Source organism: Watersipora subatra, chromosome 2, assembly GCF_963576615.1.
Source record: "Watersipora subatra chromosome 2, tzWatSuba1.1, whole genome shotgun sequence".
Taxonomy (NCBI): domain Eukaryota; kingdom Metazoa; phylum Bryozoa; class Gymnolaemata; order Cheilostomatida; family Watersiporidae; genus Watersipora; species Watersipora subatra.
The window spans coordinates 31,643,249-31,663,635 of record NC_088709.1 but is presented as its reverse complement, the minus strand read 5'-3'; the positions used below and the strand labels follow the sequence as shown (position 1 = coordinate 31,663,635).

The 20,387-nt window shown below is 34.6% G+C and overlaps 1 protein-coding gene across 1 annotated transcript; it reads right to left on the bottom strand.

Annotated features, from left to right (window-relative positions):
• Positions 1-134: 134 nt before the first annotated feature.
• LOC137387543 (D(2) dopamine receptor-like) lies at positions 135-11,185 on the bottom strand. The gene is made up of 2 exons (XM_068073996.1): positions 9,725-11,185; positions 135-706 (listed from the first exon to the last, which is right to left on the bottom strand). Exons 1-2 carry the CDS (start codon positions 10,898-10,900, stop codon positions 428-430), a joined length of 1,455 nt encoding a protein of 484 aa, XP_067930097.1. The 5' UTR covers positions 10,901-11,185; the 3' UTR covers positions 135-427.
• Positions 11,186-20,387: the final 9,202 nt, after the last annotated feature.

Sequence of the window (20,387 nt, the reverse complement as noted above, 5' to 3'; positions counted from 1 at the left end):
TTTGCCATAATAGAAAACTACCAAGTAGCTTCAAGACTGTTTAGTATGCAAAATATCATGCTGCACCCTAAAAACATCTACTGAAAGGCTTTGTGTAGGTCTATTCGGACTTGTCAAGTAGGTTGCAACTAGAAAACTCGTTCATGACAATTTGAAGGGCTGCACAAAAATGCCTTTTGATAAATGTTCTAGCAAGCCAGAGAAGAGGCATGCACCAAGCTGTCTCTCTAACAATGAAGCGCATCACACTATTGCTAATCTACCAAAAAAATGCATATGCATAAATTCACTTTGTTAATGGTAGCGTGAGATCACACCCAATGATACATGGAATATGTGACCTTGAGATTCTGAGTCATGAGCGGAAGGAACACAACGCTGCACTCAGTTGAAAGCACCCAGGAGGTAGTAGCCATCAATACTAAAACTATTTAGCAGGTGAAGCTGGCAGCGCAGGCACGGCTCGAAGACCTGGTGTAACGACACTCCAAGGCATATTCTTACCGTCAGGTTTTTCTGTTGACTTGCAGGAAAGATAGAAGCAGATGATCTTTATGTAATATACATACGCCTTCCGGAAGTTGGCGTTGAATAGTCCGTATAATATAGGGTTGAGGCAGGCGTTGGCGAACACGAGCTTCATGGAGATGTCAACAATAAGGGGATGAAGCCGTGTTCGATTGCTGTGTTCGTAATAAATAGTAAACTGAAAAACAGAAACATGGCAGATTCAACAAGAGCTCACGGTTGGTCAGTGTTCAGATAAGGTGAACATCAATACGGAGTTTGTGTCCCATTTATAAGCCTGGCTTTATCAAAAATAGGATTCAAATATGAACCTAGAAAATGTAGAGAGCCAATATTGCTGGGTTACTTGACCGCCGTTAATGGAGAACAATTAAGTGCAAATAAACTATATTAAGGCACTGTGTTCAAGTCTGGAACATAAGCTATTTTAATAGCCAGAATTACCTCATGTCGGAGCTTTTGAATAAATCAAGTTAATAGACGCGATGATTTGGAGCTTTCGTCAAAAACGGACTTGCCAAGCAAACTTCATCTGTTTGGAAACAAAAATTTTGTTGTTTTCTAGAAAATGGTACGACTAATGCCAATAATGAATTAAAGTTTAGCAAAGAATTAAAAACTTGAATTCAGCATTTATGAGCACTACAAACATGTATAAAGCTTTCCACATTTTACTAAAATTGGACAACATTGATTACATCCAACAATTACAACGAACTTTTTATGGAAAATGCATGATGATCTACTTTTAATTGTTATGGATAGCTGGATTTTTCTTACCCCATTTGGTGTCACTACTTCGACTATTCAAATCTAACAAAAAAGCTCTTGTTAGCTATTCGTACTTCACTTTTTTAGTCCTAATATTTTACTAGGAAGCCATCTTGTTCTGCTTTGGCTTGCTTTAATTACCAGTTGATAGACCTACATGTATATGATAGGTTAATGTTATTGTTGGTTGTTATGACAGTGCTATTTACTCCAAGAATGCTTTGCTTTTTGGACCGTTGCTGTCAAGCCCTTAGGTTATCCATGACTACCTGGATACATTATTCATACCTACACAACTCACGTCCGCTTAAGCATATACAGAACCTATACACTGGTATTATTAATAAGAGTGGGCTCTAGTGTTATATCTCAAAGCCGCTACTGTAGAATTAGGGCTATGCTACTGTTTTTCACTAGCGTTGCTAGTAAACAAACAAGGCCTTCCTGTTGATATTGATGTTGCATCTTTATAATCCATCGCTGTGACGGAATTCAATATCCTGTCTCTTTGTGAAATACTGATATGGACACAAAGAGTACTGACACCGAGGTACTCAGTGCGAAAAAAATTGGTTTTGATTTTTTTAAAGATTAAAATAATTAATAGAAATATAAACTTCCGATTATTATTACATGCTGATTATTATTATTATAAATTCACATTTCTTCAGACTTCTTACCTCTTGTTATTATCACGATAAAAACAAAAGCTTTACATTATGTTGAGTGTCAGTTTCCGATAAAACTGAGGTCTTTGTATTGTAGTCTTATTAATATTGTATATTAAAGCCATAATAAATCTTTATTTCAACCAAATACAACAGGGATGGCCAAATGATTTTGGTCATGATCCGCTACAGTCAAGTCTGCCAAATTAATGATCCACAACAAGCTGAAGATGCGCTGTTTTCTTTTTACCACATATAGACATGCAATTATTTGTGTACATTTTAAAACAAAGCGTCAAATACGATTTAAAAAAACTTTGTTTATATACATAGTTGGACTAAAAATCAGTGAAAGAATGTGCTGTGATAAATAGGTCTGATATCAGTGAGACAAATGAAGACTGAGCTTTGACTTCACAATACTATCAAAATACGGTTTCCTGCTACTTACAGTGACTCTTAAAGTATATAAAGAGGAGTATTTGTGAAACTTGTTCTATGATTGTTTTTCACAAAATTCATTGCTGAAAACAATGAATTTACAAAAATCAAAAAAAGTTTCCAAAAGTCTTTTTAAACCCAATTTTAAAAAAAAGACTTCAAAAATATTTTTGACATCCAACTTGAAAGATCCACAAAAAAACTACAGAGATCCACATCCGGAGCTCGATCCACCATTTGGCCATAGTTGATCTACAACATGCTCATTGTGATCAACTTGTTTGTTCACTCATTCTCAAGTTTTTCTCATTCGCAGCTCTCACATCTTACTGTGTTGTGGCTGTGTTAAAATCAACTCATACTTGATTTTTTGATGAGCTTTCACAAAAACGTGCTGTGCATGTATGTAAAGTGCAATGCTAAAGCATACCTACCAACTCTCACGCATTGGGCGTGAGACTCACGCAATTGCCCCATGCCTCACGCATCTCACGCCCCTGTCACGCAATTGCCCCTTTTACCCAAGCAAACCTGTTTTTTTGCCCCAATTTTCAAGTAGTAATCATATACTTGCTACTAATAAACAAGTACGTATAAACATATTTGTGGCATTCTCATCTATCAATAACCTCTACCTCCACGACATGTGTTTTCCATATAGAGTTATAGGTATTATCTTTGCTGTGGTGTTTTTATACGCTATGAAAATTTACCTCACTTATTAAATCCTTGCGTTTTCATTGCCCCCAAAATAGACTCTCACTCCTTTCCCCACTCCAGTGTTGGCAGATCTGTGCAAAAGTTCCTATTGCATCTAGCAGGGCGAAATGCACACTATCAACACTCCCATTGCACACTGCACTGCACACGATATGACAACACCGCCACTGCACCAATACATGTACTGCATAATGCACATTATAAAATCATTGCACTGCATGTATACTGCGAATTGCGCAGTAGTAAAAGTATGCTATGCAATTATACTGCACGAGTATGACATGTTTACTACTGCTACAGTATTGCTAAGGCAATTATATAGATAATCAGGCAATAATTTACTGCAACTGTAATGCATTTTACATCAGCGAGTACTTATCAATACGCAGTTATGATTTTTTCGTAATGTTCACAAGCATGGTGAATTTATGCTAATGTTCCAAAATTATGCGTTACAAAAGAGGAACTTTGAGTACAAAATTTTTACAATTTATTCAACGAGCTAACCTACATTATCACTTAGTGAACCAGATGAGAGAAATACTTATAATTGGAGTGTGACGTCTTGTTACTAGATGAAATACTAAGGAATGAAACATGATTCAACAAATACTAGTGCAATGCCGACAAGTTAGCGCAGGTGAATTTGAGTGCGCTTAGGCAACCTGCTCTAGCTTGGCATATGCCATGATATATGCTATGGCATAGTATCATGACTGAGGCACAACCAGACCTTAGGGGTGGAGTACACAGCCTGCAACCAACCGATTGAGGTTTAACCTCACAGCAGATTATTTGGCTGTGCCAGGAAAGGCTTCCTATATTTAGACCTCCTTTGTTGTATTAACAGTCTGTTGTGATGCCGGTATACTGAGTGTACCTTCTTCACCCCTATTTGGCATCGCTAGTAAGAAATATGAAGGATTAAAAGGACATTATAGCATAACTCCTACAGTGTGCAATGACTTGCCTCTTTCACATATGTAATTTGAATCACTTCATAACGTGATGCAGAGGTGATATAGAAAGGTCCTGTGTCATTGGCACGTTATGTGCATGCTGCCGTCGTGCTGCCGTCGTTAAGGACTAAAAATGCCCTAAAAAATTTTGTCTGCGTGTTTGTTTGGTTAGCATTTTCTAGCTTTTGTCTTTTGTGGACAAGAGATTTGCGTTTCTCCTCTGAACTGCTTTCACAAAAGCACTACTTACTGACCTATGACAAACATGAATTTTAAAGCTAGTTATTTAGCAGGCAATACAACCATGGTAAGAAAACTGCAAACCATTGCGTACTCAGCCTGAGGCTGCACAAGGTATATGAGCCAGTCCTGAAAATATATGTTTCCAAACGTCATTAATTTCGTACTCAAGCACAAAACAACGTGAGGCTTATATTGATCGTATACTACATAAGACACATGTATATATTATACGTATACTGCACGCATAATATATGCATATGTGTATGTATATCATATACATAGCATGTGCATATGTGTATATATGTTGTACACATAATAACGTACATGTAAGAACATAAGTGTATGAGCTATATGTCCAGTATGCTACAAGGATAAGTATATATACTATGCACAGTAGCAATAAAGCTTCGGTGCTATAACACAGGCCTATATACATATTTGTATACCTATATATGGGCATATTTACATGAGCGTATACATACACAACAATATATACATATATGTCTAGGCACGCATACATTTGTACATGTACACATTTATGCATACATACATATATATGCATGTATGCATAAATGTCTGTGTTCATGTCGGTGTTCATGTATATGCATAGATAGGCATTTACATATACATATATGCGTGTGAATATGTATATACATGTATATATGTCTATGCATATACAGAACATATACTTTCCTGTTTTTGCTTGTATATAAATAAACATAGATGTATATGTATACATATATGTTTATATTTATGTATACATATAATTATGTTTATATTTATGTATACATATATGTATACATATGTGTATACATAGATGCATACATATATGTATATGAATATGTATACATATATACATACATACACATATACGTATATGAAAATGTATACATATATGTATACATATACATATAAATATATGAATATGTATGCATATGTGTATACATATACATATACATATGCGTATAGATATATGTATTGCATATAGTATATGTAGACTGCAAGCGCCAAACCTCTTATTTCACCATGCTAATCATATACCTAGCTTATCATTTGCTGCTAATGCAACAAGATGCTCTACCCAATGATCTAAAATTGCTGGTTTCATGTCTTAAGTATTTCCTTGTATGATATCCAAAAGAAGGATTGATGAAGCCCTCTACAGCTCACTCTATGGTTTTCTCTAGTGAAATTGTGCTTCCTCTGCAGAGACCTAACGATTAATGATATAGAGCTGGGTGTTTAATTTACCTCCCTTTCTTTATTTGTCTTCTATTTGCTTATTATTGTGTGTGTGAGAAAAGACAAATTAATCTAACACCATAGCAAGCATCAGCTGTTTATATAACGCCAACCATATAAAGTTTCTTTGCAAACACACTTGCCGTATGATGGAGACTATGATGGAGACTATGATGGAGATGTAATAGGGAACAGAGTATAAAGAAGACTGGCATTATATTAGGCTTGTTGTTTCTAAAAGCATCTCCTGTAGACGCTGAGTCTGGGATATATGACAATAGTGGTTTCTGTTATTTGATGATAATATATAGTAGCGTGTTGAGTCGTGAGAACCATATAAGCAACAGATATTTTTGTAACTTGGGCTATTATAAAAATACAATTTTATGCTCTATATAAATGTATATACATACAGCATAAATACATATATACCGCATATACATATATAATGTATATACAAATACACTGTATATACATATATACCGCATATACATATACACTGTATATATACATATATGCTGTATATATACTGTATACACATGCCTACTGTTTATGAAGTTCGAGTTATCCATGTTTGACTGTATATATATATATATATATATATATATATATATATATATATATATATATACAGTCAAACATGGATAACTCGAACTTCACGGGACCGAGCGAAAGTGTTTGAATTATCAGAGCGTTCAAGTTATCAGAGCATTGTCACAAGTCCATGTATTTACTTATTTATTAGTAGATACATGTACATATACAAACTATAATATAAATAAAAAGCAAAAATGACTTGTTCAAATTAAATGCTTCTAATGTAAAGTTTAAAACGTTTTATCAAAAAGTATAGAGATTTTTTTATCACTTGAGATCGGTTTGTTGTTTGAGGTGATGTTATTGCCAGGACGTTTTTTAGATTGACATTGGCAAAACTTGATTGTTGTTGAAATGCTCAAAAGAGAAGACATCTTTTTCTTTTGAGCGTTTTACCCACGATCAGTTTTGCCGATTTTTCTTGAAGTTTATGCAAAGATTACCTCACTTTACCTCGCTTACGAAGGGCGATTGCTAAGTAGATGTTTGGTATAAATCAAATTTCACCAAACATTTAGAAAAGTCGTTGACGAAAATATTTTGCCGATGATGGTAATAACGACGCTTATGAATTACGAAAAGTTGAGCTTTACCTCTATGGCTTGGAATAAAGTGATTTTCTAAAGCGATAACAACCGTTTCGGTAGCTATTGGGCAAAAAACAGTTCGAGTTAACAGTGTTGATTTTGAGTTATCCGTAGCAATTTATCATTACGTGGGAACGGACCAAAGAAACCGTTCGAATTAACCATGTGTTCGAGCTATCCGTGGGCGAGTTATCCATGTTTGACTGTATATATACATGTATATATATATATATATATATATATATATATATATATATATATATATATATATATATATACATGTATTGATATATACATATCTCTATGTACATATAAATCTATATATATGCCTGTACGTATAAATTTCCTCCGGATGAGGCTTTTGATCAGAAATATACTCTATTTTCATGAGTAACTCTATGACCATACCAATTTTGTTTTTATCCAGACTTAAAGTTTTTTTTAATACCAAATTGCAGTTAACTTAAACAATACTGACGCAAAGATTTAAAAATATGATTTGCATCACATTAATTTGACAGTCACAATAGCAAAAAACATGAGCGCAGTTTTATGTTTCATATGGCCATTGTTCTCATGGCAGCATACAATCAAACAAATATTAAACCAATGAACCGCCTGCCATCCGTCAGTACGACAATGGCATAATGTCATGCCACAAGATCAGGTGATTGTAATGACACGCATAATTACATAGAGTTATTCATAAATTAATTATCAGCTGCACAAGAACAAGAAGTTAGGGTCTTTAGTTTAGACGAGACTAGTTCAAAAACTATGAATGTCTACTAACCTCTTGACTACGCAATCGGAAACAGGATGAACCACCACTATGAGCTTACAGCAGAGCATAAGAATTAACATATTGCATATCGGAACACATTGCAGACTCACCTACCTATTACCATAGCTTACGATCAACATATGACTCTGTCAATGAATGTTCTCAGTAAGGTAGATTGTATAACTACTAGCTTTTGACAAAATGGCCTACATAGCTTTTAGGAGTTGATCTTGCTATAACCAAAAATGTGGCGAAGGTTATCTAAATGTATTAGTGTTACTCACTAAGGCCTTTGGGGAATTGCTTTCCGTATATAATTGCTTCTGCTAAATAGAAGTGGTTGCCACAACATTTCTAGCAATGTATTCCATTTTGTCTTGCATTGCAGTTTGTCTTGCATTGCACTTACAAAACAGATACGTAACTAGAGGCCTCGGGGTAGACTCGATCGAAGATGTCCTTACACAAAGTTTTTTGCTGTTTTATCAGAACGTACTTAAAATGTTTTAATATTAAAGCGTTTTAATTGCTATGAAATTTTGCTTATTTTAATCTTGAAACATCCTCCAAAAGATCACAAGCATCACCAAAACAGTCGCAAATAATAAAAAATACTGATACTTATGGATAAAGTCAACTAAAATGTTGGGTACGTTCATCTTTAAAAATAGCGAGAGATAGACTGACTATAGAATACAAATAAACAAAACCATGTTTTGGTATTTGAAACTAAAATACCCTGACAAGAAGTGATTTCCACCAAAATATGATACTAGCTTTTAGCTGGTAGGTAGGTGGCTGTTATGATGTAAAAAGTTGATAGAGAAAGCGTTCAGGAAATAATTTACTCTAAAACTTAATTTGTATATTTTTGGGGATAAATGTTTTACGCTGTGGAGTAATTTTGATTTTTATGTATAATCTTGCAAGCTTGTAACACCGATGCACATCTTCACAATGTGAACTTTAGTAGTAACTAGCTACTAGTGACTAGTAACTAGTCATTAGGTAATAACTAGTGATTGTTACTATTCACTCATTACCTTAGAAAATTATATTAATTTCCTCACTACCATTTAGTTATTAGTTAATAACTAGTCACTAATAACTTGTGATTAGTGATTAGTGACTAATCACTGATCACAAGCTGTTAATCACTAGTTACTAGCGACTAACAACTAGTAGCTAGTAACTAATAACTAGTAAACCGAAGTTTTAACCTTCTGATGAAATGCTGTCTCGACCTGTTAAAGCTGGTGCTCAACATAAGGTTTTGATTTGAAGCATATGAATGGTGGCGTCATTTCTTAACAATTTTGTTGTTGATCAGTCATGCTAAAATTATAAACTGATCAGCCAAGATTACGACCGCTGCCATATTGCTGCCATGTTGCTGCCATATTGCTGCAATCCCTAAATGAACAACTAGCTTGGATTAGATTGATGTCAACGGTCAGCCCGCAGTGAATATAACCTTAGTTAATCTTGCATGTATATGAACTGTGATCAATTTGTGAGACAAACTTATTTTACAGCAATATGTTGCTTAAAGAGGCTAAAAGTCAGCTCATTGTCTTATCATTTGCGACTCATCATGATGTGCAAAATTGATTATTGCTTGGCCCAACCAAACAATGATCAAGGGTAAAAGTTCCTTCAAAATCTTTAAGCAAAACTTTCTTATGGAACAGTTATGGATAGGGTCATGAAATGGCTGATAGTATAGTCAAAGATATTTGAAGTCCTTGATCATATCATTTGAACATATGTCACAATGTCTGGAATACATATATCGATTTCTAGTTATCATATGAGGAACATCTTAAGTACATTTTCCATTACCATATATGGAATATCTATAAATAGACTCGTATGGTGCTACTTATATACTAGTTGCTGTCATAGTGATAGCTCTAATACATAGAGGCTAGTTGTATCTGCACTTACTATGTATGGAATCCATAGTATCACAAAGACTAGTTGTCTGCGCTTACCATGTATGGAATCCATAGTATCACAAAGACTAGTTGTCTGCGCTTACCATGTATGGAATCCATAGTATCACAAAGACTAGTTGTCTGCGCTTACCGTGTATGGAATCCATAGTATCACAAAGACTAGTTGTCTGCACTTACAATATATGGAATCCATAGTATCACAAAAACTAGTTGTATCTGCACTTACCATGTATGGAATCCATAGTATCACAAAGACTGTTACAATCACCATGACTAGTTTGGCAAATTGCAATTCTTTCTTCTGTCGATTTTCTTTCTTTTTCCTTGTAGTTTTGGCTGACATTTCCACAACCTTTTTAAATAGAGATTTTTTGCGTTCTTTGCGGGGTTCATTGTTCGCCGGCAAGCTTCCTGTGGAGTATCGCTTTGCCATTGCATTTGGTGTTTTTTTCAAAGGTTCGGGAGTAGAGTGTCTTTCTGGTACTTGCAGCTTGCTACCCAATTGTTTATTGAGACCATTTTGTTTGTTAATATTTGGCTTAGCCATTCTAACTTTAGCCCTTTTCGCTAAAGGTGTCTGCAATTCATACTCATCACCGCTCTCGAGTCCTTCATCCTGTAGGTTATTGTTGCTCTCAGATATCTCTGTTATTTTTTTAAGGTCCGTAAAACCAGCTGATGCAGATGTTACTACCGAGAGATGCATAAGATGGAGTTTCTTCAAGGTGTCATCTTTCTCCTTGATTTGTTTGATCTTAGAGCCGAGCTCAAGCATCACCTTAACCACCGTGATGTTTCCAACGAAAAATATGACGACACCTCCAAGAAAGATCGTACCTTCACCGATAACAATGGCGAGCTTATAGTTAGTGTATACGGCAAAATTATTGGTACACATCGGCCACGTCTCCAATTCCATTATATATTCAGGATCGACTATCCATGTGAGTGCTGAGGATCCAATGCTAAACAGGGTGTTGAAGACCATGATCCAAGTCACTCTTTTCATTGTGACTATTGACCGGTATTTGAGCGGATATTTCAATGCGATAAACCGATCTATAGATATACAAGTTTTGCTGAAAAAGCCCAACTTAAAATAAGTGAATGTCATTACAGACTGAAAGCGACACAAAGTCGTACCTCCGACCCATTCGTGCTTTGCCATGCTGACGATTGCTATAATGTGGCATGTGAAGACAGAGGTAAGGTCAGCGAAAGCTAGAATTCCAATCAGCATGTTTGGAATACTCTTCTTTACCCTGAGCACCATGGAAACAGCACTGAGCGTAAATATATTACCAAACACAGCCACCGGCAGCATCAAGCTGTAGTATACTATATTGTTCGTGCTAGAACACGCAATTTGCTTGCTCGTCAAATTTATCTTGTAGTCCTCCATTTTATGCGTTGCGGATCATCTTCAGAGCAGTCCAACACTCATATTCTTGATGCTTGTGAGTGTTTCAGCTTTTTTCAAGTAACGAAACATTAGATCGGCGGCTGTATGGAACTTCACATGTTTTCTGACAGCGTCTAATGGTATCCTTCCTGCTCATTCAGTTCAGATCAGCTGGCCAAACGTATGTTTAGGCAAGTTATGTTAATCCTCGCACGCTTGCTCAAAATGACCTTTTCCTGTCCGTGTATGCTTTATGTCGAAGTACTCCAAGTGCACACAGGTTCTTTCTTCCACCACTTCTGTTTTCTATAATGAATTAATTGCCTTGTTGAGAGAGAGGCATTCTATCCACGTACTAACCCAATAAATGCCCGCCTCACGCACCACTAAAGCAAACACGGGCTATTGTATAACCCTGACAAAATAGTCTACAGTAATGATGTATGCACGCTTAGGGCTACATCATTACTTTTTAACGCTAGTTTAGTGCTAACAAACTACACAAACTAGGAACCCAGTCTACAGCCTCAATGTTAAACATAAAAACGAATTGTTTTACAAATTACTATTTGAAGATAAGCTTAAATTGTGAAGATAAGTTGCAGGACTTAAATATACCTCTACCTTCAGCGAAGTTTCATATCCTGACAAACTATTAGGCGGAAATGAGTAATTAAAAAATGTTACTGAAATGTTACTGTTAAAAATTGAATACTATGCCAAGTATTAGTTTGTCTCACTTATATCAGAGTGAGATACATATATACAAAAAATGTTATATACAAGACGACTATTATATTCACAACCTGACAGAAGAATAAGGAATCAGAAATGACACGAACTAAAATATAAAGATGCAGCGGAGCGTAATGTGAAGTTGAGGGAACTAAAAACAAACAGATGGTAAAAGAGAGCATTCGGTAATGAAGTGTAAACCATAAGACAGTGATTGACAAAACGACTGATAGGGAAGGCGAAAGAGAGAAAAATAGAGATTAGAGAACATGCTCTGTAACTACGCAAAAAAATCATGAAATTCAAAATCATATAGTCTTCTGCCAATGACCAAACAACAAACTTTATGCCAACACACAGTATCACTAAGCTGGTGCAATGTCTCAAACAATTTTACAGAAATATGACAAACAATCAATTCTTTTTTAAAAATAAACTCATTTGGAACATTCCTATGCTGTCTGAATAAAATAATTTTTTTTGTACAAATGTTTACTAGCAAATAACAATATTTTAAGTAATCAAAGTACATTTGGTAGAATAACTTTAAAATAGAATACAGTAACTTGAACTTTATAAATAGTTAAATACACAGTTGTCTTCTCTTTCTATCGGCTTGCAAATTGTCTCGATTTTAGAAGGTTTTTATTGCTGTTGAACCAATCACATAAGTTTAACTAAAAATGGCATAATCCGAGAATCCAATATGGCTAGTTACTAGTAAAGATGGAAAGAAATGGTCTAAACTGAAAGGGTTTATTTGGGTGAATGCAGTCACTGATGTTGCCAAACATCAGCATCGGGCACAATGCATTATTTCGTGACTCCCTGACAATGCTTTATATTAATGTGATTACCACACACAATGACCCGCTTTGTTAGCTAGTATTTGAACTATGAGTGAAACTTGATTCGATGACAGGCAACCGCTTGACATGCTTTGAATAATAAAACAGCGTTGCAGCGTTACAACATCAACAAAAGCTTTAAACTAGAGGCTGCAGATTTTAAGTTATCCTCACACCTATTCCACTTGCAGCATCTTTTTGGCCAAAATATAATAGTGGTGAAATTATGACTAGTGTATGAAATCAACTGAATCCGAGAGATCCACTAAAATGTCTCTTTCCTCTCATTCTAACTGCTAGATTCTGAATATTTTAGATGAACATTAGAATGAATTATTGTAATGCCTTACTTAAGGCAGTATTTAGCGCGTAGAGACAGTTATGCACTTACTTCTAGCCTCTATTTACACTTCAAGTTACTAATTCCTTAATGAGCTGCATCTAGTGCCGTTAGCATATACTTTATAATTTTACACGGTTAGCATTATATTTCCTCATAATACATTTTATAATACTATATTATTTTACTGAATTATTTTATAATAATTCAGTATCATTATAAAACTGTTATAAAAATATATATATCTAATATATAGTAATTATTGTATAATATACTATAATATATTACATTGTAATATATTATAGTATATTTTGGATAAATACATTGTTTAGTCATAAGATCTTGAGAATATAAAAGATTTAAGTTTTTCATGCGCTATACAGCTTATAGCCGTAACGATATTGATTTATTGGTTAATAGTTATTTATATTTATATTTATTTAGTTACTTGCTCTATTTGCTATCTGCTACCATAAATATAACCATAGATTATATAGCAGATATAACAATAGATTATACCACAAATATAGCCATAGATTATGCCATAGATATAACATAACCATAGATTATGCCATATTTATTTCTATAAATTATGTCATATACAACCATAGACATAACCATAGATTATACCATTGATATAACCATAGATTATACCATAGATGACTATGGATTATACCATAGGTGTAATCATCGATTCATACTATAAAGGCATAACTAGGTTATAGCATAATAATAACCATAGATTAGATCATAGACAAAGCCATAGATTACACCATACATATAACCACAAAGTATGCCATAGATGTAACCATAAATTACACCATAGATGTAATCATAGATTCATACCATAGATACAACCATAAAGTAAACCATATTATGTCAAAAATATAGCCAAAGATTATACCACACATAAAACCATAAATTACGCTGTACATATAACCATATATTATAACATAAATATTGTGACAATTGTAGATGATACAACAGTGAACATTATCATGCATTTTCATGACAGATAATAGTGATAATAATGAATGATAATAATTTTCTGCGTGAAGAACCAATTAATTTTTAAGTTTTTCAAATGTAATTATTGTTTGAAGGTAATTAAAGATTTTTATGAAAAAGGCTTCCAATAACATTTGTTGTTTTATGTGAAGACAACTCCAGACATTCTAAGGGCTTACTTAAAAGGTTGACGTGCAACAAAAGTCACATCACAGTTATTTGGTATCAAAAGATTCACTAGATTGAAATCAGTTTATTTCTCTGACGTAGTCATTACATTTGGTTATTGTTTTGTCACGTGATGTTCTCACGTGAATTGAAAGGCCAATAAAAGGCTCAATATAAAACTTCTCGTAGCACTAGTTTATGACAAACACTTCGGGTTTTACCAAAGACCCCGTATCAAATATAGATGCTCATTACTTTACAGCTTTATTTTGACTTGGTCTAATCGTCTAGTCGTAATCTGATCATGTGATCCAATGCTTCGCAAATAATTTCTGCAGCACTTTTCGATTATCACAGGTGACCAACAGGCTCGTCATGATTATCAGACAATGATATGTACTCCTTCGAGCTAAGGTTAAAAATTAAACAATTTTTTACGGTAGGTTATAAGATATCAGTGCTAAAAGTGAATGCATTACAATGGCGACAAAACAGAAGCGTAAGAACAATAGACATAGTTTTATTGAATGCGTGAAGCATATTTGTGAAATATTTCGACGAATGAGGTTGCATGAAAGTGTAAACAGAAACCATCTTATAACAACTACAACTACGTCCCATTTGAGCCGTTATGGAAAGAGAATCCAAACTATGGCGGTCTTGCGTGGCTTTGATTAACTGTTCGTTTTTGAGCTTTTAAGAGCTTGTAATCACATTCCCACATATTTTGAACCTACAACACAGCAGAGTAAGACATGGTGAATCTTTTGATACCAAAGAACTGTAATGTGAAATTTGTTGCGAGTCAACCTTTAGGTGACTCTCCAAGTGTAGCAGTTCTGCTGATTGATATAGATCCAATAGATTGATATGCTGACTCATTATACCAATCTATTGGATTAATATAATGATTGATGTTCGGCTCATTCATATTAATTAAATAAATTGGACAAAATGGAGCACAAAATGAAGTTTACAGTATGTATATTGTACACACACACACACACACACACACATATATATATATGTAGGCTATATACAATACATATGTTTGGCTAATATATATATATATATATATATATATATATATATATATATTTATATATATATATATTTATTTATATATATATATATATATATATATATATATATATATATATATATATATATATATATATATAACAGTACAGTACTGTACGAAACAGTACGAAACAGTACTGTCTGTAGCATGAGTATATGCTCCCTAACTTTGGTTTGGTTGAGCACTCTGTGAGAGGTGCGGCACTATTAGCCTTTGTGCAAAGCTCATCACTTTTGTGATTTGAGCACTCTGGTGCCAGCACATTGACTTTCTTAAAGTCTGTGAAACGACCTAGTTGTTTCATGGCAGGAAGTCAACACTCATTGGTAATGGGATTTGTGTCCCTCGCCAAAGCTCTGAGCTGCACTGATGAGGCTTCAATAGCCGAAACAGTACTGTCTGTAGCATGAGTATATATATATATATATACATACAATACATGTGTATAGCTAGCTATAGACATACACAACGTATGTCTATAGCTAGACATGCGTTACTAACTATATATACATACGTTGTGTAACATTCTGTACACCGGGTTAAAGAGATGGCTAACATGGTGTGCTTGAGCTCATGGCATTTAGCTTAGACTAACACTCCAACCAACTGAGATAATCAACCTGATAATTTAGAATAACTGCACCAACCTGAGAATAAGGTTGCTTTGTGGCAGAAATGTGAACAGACGAATAGACAATGGTCAATAGACATGACGATCTCTCACGGCGCATGAGACTACCAGACTACCAGACTACTAGTAGGCCTAATAGTATCGATAAACATATTGCTTTTTAACTATTGTTGATGAGCTCTTAAAAAGTTTCAAAGTCTTCCTTAGGTCTTACATGTTAGACATTAATACTAGCTTACCTGCGCGTAGGCAAATTTTCTTCTTGCTTTCTTTGCGGCTGACTTGAAGCAACTAGCTAGAAGCACGGAAACGCAGTAGTTTCATGTCCAAAGCAATTTATCCATAATTGATTCACTTTTATTAAACGTAAACGAGATAATTTCATTGAAGGAAATATGCAAGGTGCTTGACTCTCTTGACCCATGCGTTGACCTCTCTTCATACAGTTTATGAAAAGAGGCATCCATGTAAGTGGGTCTATTATGAAGTTGTATGCACACTAGCGGCAAACTAAAAGGTTTTGATTTTAGCACAGCCTTCATTGAGATCCCCTGGTGCTTCTGCCTGTAGGGCAATGACATGGTTGTAATTGAATGAATTTCAAACTATCCGTGATCAGGCTGAAAATGGCATGTGATCATTAAATTTTCAATAATTAGCGACACTTGTAATAGTTTTGCTAAATTTGATGCGGGCATCGCTTTCTTTCAAATGCCCTATGCTTTAGCCGAGGCTTGAATTTTTAGCCTGACTTCTAGGTACTGAAGCCTTCGATGCATGCTGACTACATAGTATGGCAGCATACATATATGAGCATTTATTACTAAAATTATTATCAGAAACATTAAGCCATTTTCAAATATTTCAATCTAATAGTAATATCACATTTTCAACTTACATTGCTAAATGTATATATTCTTTTTGCCTCAATGATTCATAGCATGCTGACTATATGATGTTGCAATAGTTTCTTAAAGTCATTCAAGGTGACTACGACTGTCTATGATTGTATTCCATAGAGCTATATTCCATAGAGCCTCGTGTGAATGTTAAAATGATTTCTGGCTTTCACCGCATCAGACTCACTCTCTCGACAGGACTGAAATGGTATCCAGCAAGCAAAAACAGGTGGAGACACACTATCATTTCCATCGTGTCGCAGCGAATGGCTGTTAGAAGATTGGTTTATCCTTGCTCTCAAGGTGATGCGGCGATGCATCACTAGTATATCGCAGTCTTTTTACTGATACTGCTTTTGCTTCTTTCAAGCACATAAATTACATAATTTTTTATTATATATTTCAATACATCAGTCTTGGCTTTCGAATGAGCCTATATTCAACACACAAAGAATAATAGAACTATGAAAAACAGGGTATCAAAAGTATGTCCTGCAAAAAAAACACTTGGTTCAGGTACTCAAAATGTGACGTCATAATTCTCATTTAGCCTTAGGTCGCCTTAGGTCAGCTCACCCTCCCCATTTGTATGGGGGTTGAGTCGTTGTCCACCCAACCCATGCACAGATGGTACCGGATTATATATGTATTATCGGTAGCAGGTCCACATAGACTGATCCGAGCTTGTATAACAACACAAAGTTGCCGCTATACACGTGTATGATGTGTATTGTGTAGGCATATATAAGCTATATCACGGATTTTGGAATTTTGATTTTGATGTGTTTTTGTAATAAAGGTTTACTTGTTTGCGGAGCTAATTTACTAAAACAGCTTTAAGTAACATGCCTAACTAAGTGCTTTACAATAACAATCCTTACTATAATAAGAGCCACATCCGTCCATGATTAGGGGTTGAGAGAAACAATTACAACTTTTGAGATTAGAACTCAAAACCTTCAGCATGGTGAACTGCACCAACCAACAACCTGCCAGACCTTTGGAATAATTGTGAAGATGCTTATTCTTTGCGCTTTATTGCCACGCCTGACTCAATACAGCCAGGGTACTAGTAATAATAACCATAACACCAAAAAAAACAGCAAAAATTTTTTTATAAAGGAAAAGGAATTTGAAGTGTTTAAAATGAGGAAGCAGAGACCAAATTAGAGCCAAGTTGCTCTAACTTGTGGCACTGGAGGAATATCTGATTCTAATCAGTCAGTCTAATTCAACATACATAATCCCCTATTAGGTTATACAATGGAAGTACAAGTAATTAACGTTTTAAATTACTTCCTTTCCGTTCCGGCAGTCTGCACCTTCTGCCACAGCGGCCTAACAAACATATTCTGATTCCCCTACAACAGTACACTACAGTTAAGTAGTGACTTGGCCTACATTCACTGTTGCATTTCAGAACATTTCGCAGCAAACGAAAATACTTGATTAACAAAAAAACTTAAAAATTAACTCACTTATCTCGCTATAAAGAGATTGCAGAGTTGAGCTTTAGAAACTGAGTGATGCCAGATGTGGGAACTTCATTATAAGTGTTTTAGGATCTATTTTTACAATGCCCTAGTGGCAGCAGGTTAACAAACAGTCCTCACCTTTGTCTAGCAAATAAGCAATTTTTAAAAACTAACAAGAAGAATTTATCAGATTTGCAAAACAATTGACCAGCTGTTAGAGTCTTTCTATTACATGTTTTGATGTTAGTGCTCACTCTTTAGTGAAACTTAATTACTACTTTGGCTAAAATTTTCTTAGAGCTTTGACTACTCATTAGTATTACTCTAGGAAGGGATTCATAAAACATGGTATTTTTATATTTTGCATGAAACAAAATATATTGAAGAAAACACTTTGAAATTTTCTAGCTAAAACACTACTTGGCAAATTTTGTTTACCTTTATTTTATTTATTAAAACAAATTGCTGTTTAACATCAGGCAGCAGTGCTTGGCTAAATAATAAAAACTATTGCTGACAAGCATGATGGCTGGTTGGACTGATCATCATGATAGGAAAACTCTGAAACAAAAAATGAGGAAACAGATTTATTGTGATGTTATTTTATTATAAAAGTAGGAAGTAATCTCTGGTAAACAAAAGTTACCTAACAGGTCATTTATGTGAACCTAGCTTGAATTTTTGACTGTAGAGGAATAATTTATCACAAGGGTAATGAAGGCTCCAGACTCGCTGATGTCATAAGGAAGCACAGGCTAGCTATGAAGCATACTTCCATGTAGACACCCTCAATTATTGCAACCAACTAGCTGTAAAAGTCTATGGAAATGCCAAGATTGTGTCACTGATCCAGATTAATTACCAGAAATCAATTTCACAGCCTGTCATTCTGAGGTTTTCACTTATTCATAGCTGAGCTAGTAGAAGCGTGTCAACATGGCTACGAAATATATCGTTGAGAACAGAGCTACATGTATGTACTTATGTATGCAACCGTTTCTACTTGTAGCGTAATACAGACAGGCTGGTCAAGGCTACCTCACCAAATATGAGTGGCTCCGGAAATATACATCTTTTTTTATTGGATACTTTATAATCATTTTTATTGAAAAAATGTTTTAAAAATAGTGCCGCAAAACATTAAATAAAAGGGTATTATGCAAAAACAGAAATTTATACAAAAAGGAAACTGGAAAATACTATGTTTAGGGATACATCTTATCTCTTTTGACAAAAGGTTAAAAGGTTAAAAAGTTAAAAGGTTAAAAGAATTGGCAGATAAATCATTGAGTGTATCTTTTGGAGAATAACTTTCTGTCTGTCTGATTTGCACCCAAGATTTTACTTGCAAAGGTTTTTGAGGTGTGCAGACCTTATCACAGCTCTGCCTGATAGACAACTACATCATTTTAAAATATATAATACGTATATATAATAAAACTGACAATACAAAAATATATATCTTATAATATTTTCGTATTGGTCAGCTCAGCTGCGAAATCAGAGAACTTTAAAAAAATTCTCAGAAGGAAGCTAGCTAGCTGAACTGAGGACACAAACTATGAAAGATCTCTAAACCTGTTATTGGCTTGAAGAAGTAAAATCAATATTGTGTTTGCAGTGTAGCAGAAGTTTGTTTGATCAGTTACATTAGGAAGGCCCAAACAAAATTGGACCTGACATTGTCTGTTCGGTTTTACGATTTTAGACTTCTGGTGTGTCGGTTCAATTCTCATGTGATGTCAAAAGCCTTTCTCTGCCATTCGGCTATCCCTGTTACTCACGTCAAATTTTATCAGAAGGTATAGTTGTTTTTAACATGAAATTGTGTTTATTATTTGAGGTGATTTTATGGTTTTATTGAACAACTGTTTCATTTATTGACTACTGGCAGTAAATGGTTTGGAATATAGCGTTTAAAATACCTTTCTCTGATAAGAAAACGGATGTTAGGTGGAACAGTATTAAAGCAGCTACCAAGGTTATTTTAAAAATAATTGTTTGTATGTTTATATGCACCTTGTTCATATCAAGTAAGTTGAAATGAGTTGAAAACCTGTAACTGCCCCGTAACAAATGAGGACACAAACCATGAAATATCTTGAGACCTTAAATTGACGTATAATAAACATTTAGCATTCATAAGTAGATTAAAATGATGCAAAGATTTGGAAAGGTCATTCATGGAAATAAGATATACTAGAATATGATGTAGATTTGCAGTTAGTCGGAATGTTCTTTTTTAAAACAAAAATAATAATAACTGTGTATACCATAAATATTATGGCAAAATATAAACTGA